The 13,375-nt window shown below is 35.5% G+C and overlaps 1 protein-coding gene across 2 annotated transcripts; it reads left to right on the top strand.

Moving 5' to 3' along the window:
* The first annotated feature begins 945 nt into the window (after positions 1-945).
* Positions 946-10,829, top strand: LOC127796079 (heptahelical transmembrane protein 2). 2 transcript variants are annotated; one of them, XM_052328142.1, is made up of 4 exons: positions 946-1,385; positions 1,491-1,583; positions 1,661-1,745; positions 9,786-10,829. In XM_052328142.1, exons 1-4 carry the CDS (start codon positions 1,147-1,149, stop codon positions 10,464-10,466), a joined length of 1,098 nt encoding a protein of 365 aa, XP_052184102.1. In that variant the 5' UTR covers positions 946-1,146; the 3' UTR covers positions 10,467-10,829. The 2 variants fall into 2 exon arrangements, with proteins under 2 accessions (XP_052184102.1, XP_052184103.1); XM_052328143.1 differs by lacking the exon at positions 1,491-1,583 and having other exon boundaries at positions 1,183-1,385; positions 1,584-1,745.
* Positions 10,830-13,375: the final 2,546 nt, after the last annotated feature.

Genomic DNA, 13,375 nt, shown 5'->3' with positions numbered 1-13,375 from the left:
AATACAAAATTAAGAGACTAACAATATAATTAATCTTAAAATATAGGGGGGGAGTAGGATTAAACATTAGATCTTGCGTGGGCATTTTTACCCTCACTATACAAACAAATCTAGGCCATTCACTCTCTTCTCAATCTCATTTTATTTATTTTTAAAATTTTATTATATTATTAGATATATATTTGTAATTAAAATATGTTTTATGTAATTTAAAAATATTTTTTTGTTAATATAAAATATTTATAATTATTAAAAATTTGTTTCTCTTTTTGAAATTTTTTTGTTGGTGTAAACGGGGAATTGAGCTGAATTAGGTTCTACTCGGACTTTACTTGTTTACATATATGAATGTGTTAAAATTAGGGTGTGTTTGATTGAAAAAATATGAAAAAAAAAAATATTCTCCAATTTCATGGAAAACAATTCTCACCTCCTCTCTAATTGTAATTTTTTTATGAAAAATACGTCAAAATATGTTTCAATATGTTGTACCATGAAATTTTTTTCATTGATATAATATTTTTTTATGAAAAATAATTCCAATCAAATATGAGTTTTGTAAAATACATGAGTTTAGTTCGTTTATATATAATTTTTATGTTTATGTCAAACTCATTTGTTAAATTCTTTTAATACATTCATAAGGTAAATATCTTTATTCATTTTGTTTAATGAAAAAAGAAATATTTTTTTTTCTTTTAACTTAATTTGTTTAATAAATAAATAATAATTAACTTAAACTATACATGTTCATTAATCGTTTACCAACCAAACTCGTTGGTTCACACGGCTCCTTCCGCCAAATTTGAAAGTTTGAAACTAGAAGGCGCAAAGGAGGAAAAAATCTCCGGGAAATAACTTTTTCTTCAGCCAATAACTCTCTTTTACGCGTAAATTCTTAATTGGCTGTCTAGTGAGTGGGAATAATTCTTGTCCACCGACTTTGACAATTCTTTAGTCGAGCTACTTAGATTCTGAAAGTTGGCTATTCTTTTTAATTTTTTTCTTATTTTCTATGTAATCCGGTGACACTCTGATCGCTAGCTAGCTATAAATATCTCACCCGCTGCATGGAACTCCGTTGATTTGGAGACGGAGACGGAGGTGAAGATCAGGGTGAAGGATCTCGCCGGAAAACGAGGGGAAATGCCGGCGAAGATGAAACGGAGAGGGCAGAACCTCGGTCGTGGGGACCGAGTTGACTCGGAAGAGAACGGAACCGCGAAGGAGAAGAGATCGCAGAGGCGCTTAGTGAGGTTCGAGGAGTTACCTGAGTATCTGAAGGATAACGAGTTTATATTGAAGTATTACCGGTGCGAATGGCCTTTGAAGGATACGCTTCTCAGCGTCTTCGCTTTGCACAACGAGACGCTCAATATCTGGACGTGAGTCATCTATGGTTCATCAAATCTCCGTTTCATTCATCTGTCGATCTCAATTAATAATTCTTTAGTGAATTTATTTTCCGATTCGGTGATTGGCCGTTGCAGGCATTTGGCGGGGTTTCTGATCTTTTTTATATTGACGGTGTTGAGCTCGTTGGAGAGGACGAAGATTGATGGCATATTTGCGATTTTCTTCAGGTACGTAATTTTTCCGGCTTCCCGCATCTTGTCTCGTTAGTTGAGGAATTCATTCCTGAGGTGTGGCCCGTCGTTAGACCTGCGTTTCAGACACCGTTGATGACGATGAGGATGACGGCGAGAAAGTCGACCGGCACCAATGGCTCCGATCCTTTCTTCCAGGTTTGATCTTATTCTCTCTCTTCTTGTCAAAAACGAACAAGGATAGTGTCAAAAAGGTAATTTCCACAGAATTTATATATATAAAATATGATTTAGATAAAAAATAATGAGACAAGTATCTTTTTATTTTCGTCGGGACTTATAGAAGTATATTTTTGAATTTTGAGAATAGTGTGATAGATAAATTTAAATAATTATAGTTATTAATATTTTTAATTTGGTAATCATCAGAAGTTACCTCATTTATGATTAAGATATTTTTCTGTACGTTTTTATTCTATTTTAAAATTTGAATATAAATTATTTTTCTTTTATCGTTTTCTTGTTCTTCTCCATCACCATGGCCTGGCGTGAAATGACTACTCTGAAGCGACAGGTTACGGCTGAGAATTTGGTTGGATGGCCACTGAGCCCTACCACGTGGTGTGATTATTAGATTAATGTAGGTTGCGCGTGATTATCACGTGACGGCTATTGCGTACACACAATTACATATTATTTGTGCGTTGCATGTACGACGGCGACATGCATATCTTTGATTTCATCAATGGTGCCTAGGCTCTCTCATTTTCCAGTCTGATGCCTTCCAACTTCCCACCTACAAATTGATGCATGCATTTAATTTTATCATTTCTAGGAACTTGAAAAGAGGAAGAAATTTAATGAAAAATGTTATAATGTTAAATTTAATAACTTAATGACTAAAGGTTAAAGTCAGGCCACTTCAGTGCTTTGTGTTGTTGAGGATTGGAAAGGAAGAAAGGAGTGCTTGCTTTGTGTGAGTAAGGAGAGGCAGAGAGGGGTGGAGAAGAGGGTCAAAGACAACAGAGAAATAATTTTTGAGTTAAGACGACTATGAAGATGATGAAGTGAGGGTCTAGATCCAAGTTAACCAAGTAAAGATGACGAAAAAGTGAAGTAATCGAAAAGTTCAAGAAAAAAAATTGAACCGTACAGTAACACAAAAATAATTGGACCCAATCGATAATTTCAGTCATTTTAATTTAATTAATTCTATTTATCCGAATTTTTATTCACTCCTACTGACAGCTGAACTACATATTTCAGTTTGGTTGATTATGCATACCATATACTGTTGAATGATTTTTCTGGAAAAAAATAAATAAACGTACCAAGATGAGAAAGCCAAATAGGGTGCTGCCAATCATAGTGAAATATCAGATTTACCTTTGTGGGTTCAAAAACTCATGCAATGGAAAATTTCTTATTTCACAGTGTCGACACCTCATTTTGCCCCCTCTTATGGTATACCTATCGCTATTCTAGTAAAAATATATCTAGTAGTAGGGTATTAAAATTCTTCATATTTAGTTTTTTGAATCATAATTTTTCATTCAAGAATGTTATCTTCAATGAGGGTCTGAAAATGTATTTATCCATTTTATCCTTGCAATAACAATTGTTTAAAATGTGTACAAAAACATTTTCAGACAGATACTTCATACTTTGTTTTTTACTCGGATCTTAAAGGAAGATGAGCACTCTGCTTTTATCTTGCACTTTTACACCAAATCCTTCTCTGTGTTTTTATCTTCCACTTTAGTTGCTCGTGCAACTATATTGCACACTCCCTAGTAGTCTAATTCAAATGTCCAAGTCCAAATTAGTATCAACCAAAGATGAACAAATGAAGTCCAACTTGTGGAAGCTTCTTAAATTAGGTGGGTGTTCCATTATTTAAGTATTGAGTGGATTTAGTGCTTTCATTATTTAAGTATTGAGTGGGTTTAGTGCTAATTATGTGGTTGTCCTTAATTTAAGTATTGAGTGGGCGGTTGTATCTAATTTCTTTATTTTTTTAAAAAGTGTGGTCTTTAATACATTTTGTAAGCTATAAATAGTTCATTCGGTTGCATAAATAGCTCATTTTGTAAGGCATCCAATCTTGAATCAAAATATATGTGTATTCTTAGCACTTATCTTTAAGAATTGTTCTTCTTTTTGTGAGAATGTAAGTTAGAGTGAAATTTAACAAACCGTTGTGTCAATAGATATCAGAGCAATTAACGCAACGGCTTGTTAGATTTTGCCCTAACTTGGGTTCTTACAAAGAGAAAAGAAAAAAAAAAAACAATTCTCAAAGATAAGTGTTAAGAATACAAATGTATTTTGATTCAAAATTGGATGCCTTACAAGTGCAACCAAATGAGTTATTTATAGCTTATAAATGGTATTAGAAACCACACTTTTAAAAAAAAAACTAGGAAATTAGGTACAACCACCCACTCAATATTTAAATTAAGGATGACCACATAATTAGCACTAAACCCACTCAATACTTAAATAATGGAAGCACTAAATACACTCAATACTTAAATAATCGAACACCCACCTAACTTAAGAAGCTTCCACAAGTTGGGCTTCATTTGGTCTTCTTTAGCTAATGCTAATTTGTACTTGGGCCTTTTTTTTTGTGTTTTCAAAATATTTGGGCTGCATCAATTCTCCCCCTTTTGAAAACAACTTGTACTCGAGTTAGTTAAGGTATTGGTTGTAGACCATGGTACTCGTACAAGTCTTGAACATTGAAAGTCTTAGAAATTGTATAACTTTATGATAGATCAATGATATAAGCATTATCATTAATCTTTTGGAGGATGCGAAAATGACCAATCTTCTTCTTCTTAAGCTTATTGTATTCCCCGGTAGGAAGTCATTCTCTACACAAATGAACCATGACATAATCGCCTACATCGAAAGATTTAAACCTTTTATGCTTGTTAGCGTTGGTCATGTACTTTGCAGCGGATTGTTCTAACTTCTTCTTGACTTCTCTATAGACGTTGGTCACCTTATTGATCAAATGATCAGCAATGATACTCATTCCAAGTAGTTTTGGTAAGGGAATCAAATCTAGAGTATGCAATGGAGGACGAATATAAACAACTTCAAATGGAGACTTGCCACTAGAAAGATTTGGCATGTTATTGTAGGCAAATTTAGCTTGTGGTAGGACATTGTCCCACTGTCTTGGGTTTTCTTTGATCAAACATCACAAAATATTGCCTAGTGTGCGATTGGTAACCTTAGTTTACCCATCTGTTTGTGGATGATAGGTGCTGATGAACTGTAAAGTCTATCAAGTTTTTTCAACAAAGTACGCCAAAAATGACTAAGAAATTTGTTGTCGCGATTAAAAACTATTGTTTTTGACAATCCATGTAACCGAACAATCTCCTGAAAGAATAGTTGAGCAATGTAGGTAGCATATGAAGTTTTCTTGTAGGGAATAAAATGAGTCATCTTAGAAAAACGATCTACCACAACAAAGATAGAGTTTAAACCTCTTTGTGTTTGCGGTAATCCCAGAATGAAATCCATGGACAAATCTTCCCAAGGGGCATTAAGAATAGGAAGTGGCATGTAAAACCCAGTATTATGAGTTTGTGCCTTTGCAGTCTGGTATGTACAACAATGCTTGAACTTCTCGACATCACGCTTGAGATGTGGCCAAAAGTATCGAGCTTTAACCAATGAAATGGTCTTGTCTCGCCCTATGTGCCCTCCTAGTCCGCCAGCGTGTAACTCTTGAATAATGTGTTCTTTGAGAGATACTCGAGGAATACATAAACGATTTTCAAAGAATAGAAAACTGTCATGTATTTGATGTTTACCTACAACCTCGATAATGCACTGCTGCCATTTTTCTTTGAAATCTTCATCGTCTGCATATAGATCCTTCAAATAATCAAAACCAATTATTTCCTTTTGAACTGCTATCAATAACAAAACTCGACGGCTCAATGCATCTGTGACTTTGTTCAACTGGCCTAAGTTGTGTCGGAGTGAGAAAGTAAATCTCTAGATATAAGCAATCCATCGAGCATGCATTCAATTGACCTTGGAAGAATTGTTGAGATACTTGAGAGCCTGCTGTGTTAAGGATAAATTCCTTTTTTACTAGGTATGATTCCTACTGTTGCAAAGTGCATACAATTTTTGCTCATATGTTGACCACTTCTTCCTTGTGTTGTTGAGTTTTTCGCTAAAAAATGCTATTGGCTTCATTTCTTAAGATAGAATTACTCCAACTCCTACCCAGAAGCGTTACAATTGACTTCAAAAAGTTTGTCAAAGTCTAGAAGTGCCAGGACAGGTGCATTTGTAAGTTTCTCCTTCAAAATTACAAAACTTTGTTCTGCTGCCTCCGTCCAAACGAATTGTTTCTGCTTCAAATAGTCAGTAAGTTGTGCAACTATGGTATTGGAGTCCTTCACAAACCGCCTGTAAAAAGTTGCAAGGCCATGAAAACTCTGAATATCGTTAATTGTCTTCAGTGTGGGCCATTCTCGAATAGCTTTCACTTTTTCTTGATCGATTTTGATTCCCTCAAAACTTATAACAAATCCCAAGAAAATTAGGCTATTTGTCATAAAGTTGCATTTCTTTAGGTTGGCATACGACTTATTTACCCGTAACGCTTTAAAGACTTCCTTCAAATGTAGAAGGTGTTCTTCCTCACTATGGCTATAGATCAAGATATCATCAAAGTATACAACAACAAACTTCCAAATGAAAGGTTGGAATACCTAATTCATTAGCCTTATAAAAGTACTTGGAGCGTTGGACAAACCAAAAGTTATGACTAGCCACTTATATAACCCTTCATGAGTTTTGAATGCTGTCTTCCATTCATCATCAGGATGGATACTACTTTGATGGTACCCACTCTGTAAATCAATTTTGAAAAATAATTTTGATCATCCCAATTTGTCAAGCATGTCATCTAATCGAGGAATAGGGAATCGATATTGCACCGTAATCTTGTTGATGGCCGACTATCTACACACATTCTCCAACTTCCATCTTTCTTTGGAGTTAGAAGTGTTGAGTCTGACAACTAAACTCATGCTTTCTCGAACCATGCCTTTGTTAAGAAGATCTTTGACTTGTTCATGCAAAATCGCATATTCTTTGGGACTCATGCAATAGTGTGGCAAGTTGGGTAATCTTGTTCTAGGGACAAGATTGATATGGTGCTAAATATCCCTAAGTGGAGGGATTCCGATAGGTAACTCATCGGGAATAATATCATTGAATTATGCTAGTAGAGGCCGAACTAGATCTGGTACATTTTAAGAGATAAAAGCTTCTTTCGGCACTAAAATGAGGTTGGTTTTGACCTTTGAACAGGCTGGACCGTTTGGCTGTCTCATTAGGGTAAGAATAATCTTCACGTTGTCTCTGTAGAACGTGTATGTATTATTTTTTCCATTGTGCGCGGTATTTAAATTGAACTGCCATGGACGACTTAGTAACATGTGACAAGCATCCATATCAACATCGCATAATACCTCATCTTTGTATATTGAGAAAAGAATACAACACTGCTCTGTTACTTTTGTTTCTCCCACATCCTTGATCCACCCAAATACGATACGGAGATGGGTGTGGTTGAGTTGGTAACTGTAATTTATCCACCATGGTCTTGTACACTATTTTCTCACTATTTTTGCTATCAATGATAAGATCACATACCCGTTGACTAACTGCACATCGTGTCTTGAAGATTGTGATAGCATTGGGTTCCAGGTTCCCATTTTGCTGAGTTGTGCTTCAATTTTCAAAGCAAGCTGAATGGCACTAAACAAAGTACTATGTGACTTCTTAAACACATTGTCTTGAATGTTGTCACGGAGTCCATCAAAGAATCTTGAAATCTTTTGATTTTCAGATTCACATATGTCAACACGGGCATCAAGTTTGTGAAATTCAGCAACATACTCATGTACTGTTCGGTAGGCTTGCCGACGATGTTGATAAGGACTAAAAAGTGCTTGCTCGCAATCTAGGGGAAGGAAGTGCTTGACCATCAATTGTCTCATTTGACGTCAAGTTCGAACTTTGTTTTTGCCTTGTCGAATCCTTGCTGATTGTAACTGGTCCCACCAAGCTAACACATCTCCTTTGAGTCTATAGGCCACCAACTTGACCTTTAGGTGTTCTTTTGTTCCCCAATAATCAAAGAACTTTTCTACTTTGGCCAATCGAGAAATTCTTCGATCACGAATAGACCATCAAATTGTAGGATTTCAATCTTCATACGATAGTCATTTTCTCGAGGCCTTCGGTTATTTACTGGTGAAATTGGATTTTCTTGTTCTTCGCTCGAATCTTCATCTTGAAAAAGTTGGTTCCTATATAGCTTGAGATTCTGATGAGAATTAGCTTCGTCATGTCTCTCTTGTCGGAAGTTATTGTTTAGTTTACCAAAGAAGTGTTGGAATTGTTGAGTCAAGGTTGTAAGCATTGCTTCCATATTCTACAATCTTCCTTCAAGTGCATCTATTGATTCCTTTGTCCAAACATTTGGCTGGTTTCTTCACCTGACATTATTTTTCTCTTTACTTTCTTTTTTTTTTTGGCCTTTTTTTTCTTCTCTTTTTTTTTTTTTTTCCAAATAAGAAACAAAATTCTCCCAAACAATAAGAAAAAAAATTGACACTTTTTTTTTTTTACTCTTAAGGAAAAGGCCAAGAAGACTCCAAAGTATATGTAAGATTTTGTTTGGACTTGACATATGATATGGTAAGGTAGTTGTTGGGTTTTGATTTTGGTAGATATTGGACTTGGATAGTAGAGGGTAGAGGCTAGGATGGAAGTGTTTGGAAAGGTTAGTGGCAGTGAGTTTGGTTTCAAGATGGGAATAGTAGAAATAGTAGGAAATGCGGGGTTTCTTTGTTTTTTTTTCCCTTTTCTTTTTGGAGATAGTGATAATTTGTAAAAATACTAAAAATGAAAGTAAGGTGATAGGGGTGGTGATGGAAATACCTTGGTGGTGTTGAAGTAGTAACTAGGAAAGCTTCACTTGGAAGATTTTGATATCAATTGACGCAGCAGCTTGCTAGATTTCGTTCTAATTTACATTCTCACAAAGAGAAAAGAGAAAAGCAATTCTCAAAGAGAAGTGCTAAGAATATAAATATATTTTGATTCAAGATTGGATGTCTTACAAGTGCAACCAAATGAGCTATTTTTAGCTTACAAAATGTATTAGAGACCACACATTTAAAAAAATTAAGAAATTAGATACAATCACTCACTCAATACTTAAATTAAGTACAATCACACAATTAGCACCGAATCCACTCAATACTTAAATAATAGAACACCCACCTAACTTAAGAAGCTTCCACAAGTTGGGGTTCATTTGGTCTTCTTTGGTTAATGATAATTTGAACTTGGGTCTTTTTTTGTGTTTTTAAAATATTTGGGCTGCATCATAAGCTCAAGTTCTGGTCGTTTGGCTTCTTAGAAATCTATGGGTAAGTGCGGTTGCCACTAGTGGGAAACCCTTTTGTTTCTCTGTTCATTTGATTTGTGTGAAGTAGAAGAAGAATGAAGGTCTTCCAGATCTAATGCAATCACAAGTTAAGGAATTAAAATTTCAGTCAACAAGTAAATAAGAGTTTCATACTATCGTTTCATTTAATATCGAGTTCCTGGAGGGTGATTATGTTCAAGTACAGTGCATTAAAGAATTACAAAATTGTAAATTATAAATTTAACAATAATCAAAAGGAAAAGAATTATAGAACATGAGGAAATGAAGTTTAAAAACCAATCAAGATGTCAGCCTGGTCCTTTCATATCTCAACTGTATTTGATTTGAACAACTTCTAGATATTAAGTCTTGATTGGGAAATTAAATATAATTTTACCTGAACCAAAAAAATTTCTTTCTCAATCTACTCCAGGTTAGTGCACAAACTGTTCACATGCTATCTGAAATAATTTCTTTTTTTTTTTTTTCAATCTAGCATTGAACAAAATGCTATAGGAGAAAAATGCTGCTTCTTATTTGTCAGATACAGGGTGGTGTAACTGAAATTTTGTTTGTGATGCTTACTACAATTGTCTTTTGCCTTCTTTCTGTGTTTTCCACATGGCTTATTGACCTAATATTATTTATTTGTTTATTTTTTTTTCAAGGAGTAACTACAATATCCCTAATCTATAGGCTAGCTAGCTTCTCAAGGGATTGTCAGCTGAGCTAAATACTTACATTTAACTTTGCAGGATTCACAGGTAGGACACGTTTCGCCTTCATCAATGCTAGATATGGATAGATACGGTGACTCTTCTACAATTCCTCAATGGCCCTGGTTTGTGTTCCTCGCGGGCGCCATGGGCTGCTTTTTTTGCAGCTCCATCTCCCACCTCTTCGCTTGCCATTCCAAACGGTTCAACTTCTTCTTCTGGCGCCTCGACTACGTCGGCATTTCCCTAATGATTGTCTCCTCCTTCTTCGCTCCCATCTACTACGCCTTCTTCTGCAATCCACACGCCCGGCTCCTTTACCTCACCTCCATTTCATTCTTCGGCCTCCTCGCCATCACCACCCTCCTCGCACCCGGTCTCTCTTCTCCCCGGTTTCGCTCCTTCCGGGCCTCACTTTTTCTCACCATGGGCTTCTCCGGCCTGATTCCGGCGGCCCATGCCATGGTTCTCTTCTGGGACCACCCCCAGATTCTCGTGGCCGTCGGCTATGAGCTCGTCATGGGAGTCTTATACGCTATAGGCGCAGGTTTCTATGTACGTAGGGTGCCCGAGCGATGGATGCCGGGAGCATTTGATATTGCAGGGCACAGCCACCAGATTTTCCACGTCTTCGTTGTCGCCGGAGCGCTTGCCCACAGCGCCGCTACCTTGGTTGTCATGGACTGGCGCCGGGGTTTGCCAAACTGTGATAGGATATAGTTAATTAATTAGCTACAGCCTACACACGGCACGACACTTTTGATGAGGGACCATTTTCGAAGACGCAACAATTGTTTGTGCTCTGCCTCTCTTCTCCTCCCAGGGTACATAAGCCTTGATATTTTTTTCAAGGACAGGTTATTGTTGTGTTGTGCTTCTTGACATTATTCAAGAAACATAATGATTACATGATGATGATGAGTTTAGTGTACTGTAATTGGTTTTTGGCCCGGGCTGTTTGCCGAGGAACTTGTGGCATAGAGGCCTTTGTATTCGAATGACGTGGAACTATTCATACTGGAGTCTCTGATGAATATATTGCCAATTGCTAATTAATGATAGCTAAAGGGAACTGCTTCGATATCTTGCCTGAACACCTTGATATAAACCAGCGTAAAATGCCAACTCTAAAATGGTCAAACATCTTCCAGCCAAAAAACAAAAAAAAGATCAAACATCATACAAAATTTATTAGTAATTAGTCAGTCAAAATTTAACAGATCTCTTTAGTTTGAAACCTAACTGAATTCTCTAAACAATGTCGACTTACTTTTGGAAGTTATCATTGAAATAATGTTATAACATCTAAAATCTAGAATAAATTGATTACCAAATTAAGATCCTTTTGGCTACCCATGAAGCGCAACCCTACTGATTGAATCAACGATTTTGTCCACTACTGTGATTTTTTTTAAATGTTGAACAACCAGCGACACTGATTCTGAATTTTTTCAAGGAAAAACATTTTATGGCAATCACTTTATGATGTTGGATTGATGTCATTTTTTTTATTGCAACATATTGTTAGAAACCCAACTCCCACAATTAATTGAATTTTGGAGGAGATCGAAAATTAAAAGTCTAACAAATATTCAAAACTTGTAAAGCACAACTGCATACAAAACAAATAAAATTTTTATATGGAAAACCCCATCAAATAAAGAGAAAAAACTATGACACTAAGAGTCCATCAAGAGCTCCAATTTAATAAAAGAGCTTATAAAAAACCTTATTTAAGGTGACACAATGAGTGCACAAATTCATGGCAATTGTTCACACATTAAAATTGGAAGTTAAGGTGAACCAGTCCGCAATCCTTCTGTTTGAATAAATTTCAAGGTGTCCTCTATTTGCACACCTATTTTGGCTTAATTTTACCACGAATTAACCTCTGATCAACCACTTAAAGTTTGCTCACTCGACGAATTGAAATTTTGTAGTAGTTTTCGGCTTATTTTCTACCATCCACTAGAACATGGAGATATATAACCCAAGTAGCAAGTGGGCCAAAAAAGGCTTAAGTAAACCACTATATAATTTAGACTTAAAAATATAAGCATCCAAACTAATTTGGGCCATCCTTCACATAAAAGAGAAACCCAACAAATCTCCATCTCTAGACTATGTGGGGGTGGTTGCCATCTTCGGCAATCAAACGACAAGAAACAAGTTTTTCATTAAGTAAAGCCTTGATAAACATGTTCGAACTATTATCATTCATGTGGATCTTCTCAAGCTCTAATATGACTCTTGAAAGAAACTCTATGTTGCTTCTTCTCCAAACAATAATCACATTTTTTCAACCTTGCATTACTCACTCCATAAAGCAAGTTATTTTTGGCCAAACAATTAAAACCTTTCTCACTCATGTGATTAAGCCTCTCGTGTCATAAATAGGTGATATGGTCTTCTTTTAACGCATTAATAACACTTTTATAAAGTTTAGGTTTCATCACATATAAGCTACTATATTTCTTACCATGGGCCATAATTAAGGAGACTTTAATGAGTTTCCATTGTCCGTCACCAAATATGTTGCAATAACCCTCGTCCTCAAGCTTCCTCGCTGACATCAAATACAATCAAGCATTTAGTACGTCTCACATCTTTTAGTACTAAGTTAGTTGCATTGTTGGTTACCAAGAAAACATTTTTTATGCCAATAAATTTTGACAAACTATCGTTATCCATTTTCAAGACATAAAATCATCGGGTGCGTAAGAAGTAAAGAAGTCATTCTTTGATATCACATGAAGTGAAGCTCCACTATCAATAATCCAACTTGTCTCATGGCATGTCAAATTTATCAAATTCTCATCATAAACAATGACAAAATACTAGAAGAAATGGAGGTAAGAGGATCATTATTTTCATGATCTTTGTTTCACTTCTTATTGTTATTTTTCTTAACTCTCTTATATTGGAAACACTTTCTCTTATGTCTTAACTTGTGACAATAGTAACACTTTATATCCTCATACTTTTCTTTTGACTTGCTTTAGCTTTTATGCCTATTTTTTGGACCCTTGCTTTTAATCCTCCCCCTATTCTCAACAAACAAAATCTCAAATTTTGATGATAAAGCTTGAGATTTTCTCCTCATCTCTTTGTTTATGACACCACTTTTAACTATTTCCATTGTTATAACACCAGAGTTACAAAGTGATAGTTGAAATGTCTCCCAAGAATCCAATAAAGTATGTTACAACCAAAGTGTTTGAATTTCATCATCAAACTTTATACCCATAACATGCAATTGTTGAATAACACCTTTAAATTCACTTAAGTGATTGATAATGGTGCACCATTCCTTGTATTTCAAACTTATTAACTTCTTAATAAAAAATAACTTCTTGTTATTGTTTTCCAAACATACAAGGATTCAAGTATCCCACAAGGTTCGTGCGTGTATCTCATCACAAATGTGGCTAAGGACATGATCATCTACCCATTGCCTAATGTAGCCATAAACTTGTGCATGCTCAAATTCTCAATATTTATCAGACTTGGATTTGGGTTTCTTAATAACAAACATGGGTAAGTGCCAACTTTACACATACAAGACATCTTTCATCTTTTCTTTCCACACATGATAATTAGTGCCATTCAAACTAATCATTGTACATGTA

The sequence above is a fragment of the Diospyros lotus genome, chromosome 2 (assembly GCF_014633365.1).
Source record: "Diospyros lotus cultivar Yz01 chromosome 2, ASM1463336v1, whole genome shotgun sequence".
NCBI lineage: Eukaryota > Viridiplantae > Streptophyta > Magnoliopsida > Ericales > Ebenaceae > Diospyros > Diospyros lotus.
This window is presented reverse-complemented; position numbering and strand designations above follow the sequence as displayed.

Bases quoted from the DNA above. Each gene is read 5' to 3' on its own strand.
- LOC127796079 (XM_052328142.1), top strand. From the start codon at position 1,147: ATGCCGGCGAAGATGAAACGGAGAGGGCAGAACCTCGGTCGTGGGGAC. The intron at 1,584-1,660 runs GTACGTAATTTT...GCCCGTCGTTAG, and splicing joins ATATTTGCGATTTTCTTCAG to ACCTGCGTTTCAGACACCGT. The intron at 1,746-9,785 runs GTTTGATCTTAT...TTAACTTTGCAG, and splicing joins GCTCCGATCCTTTCTTCCAG to GATTCACAGGTAGGACACGT.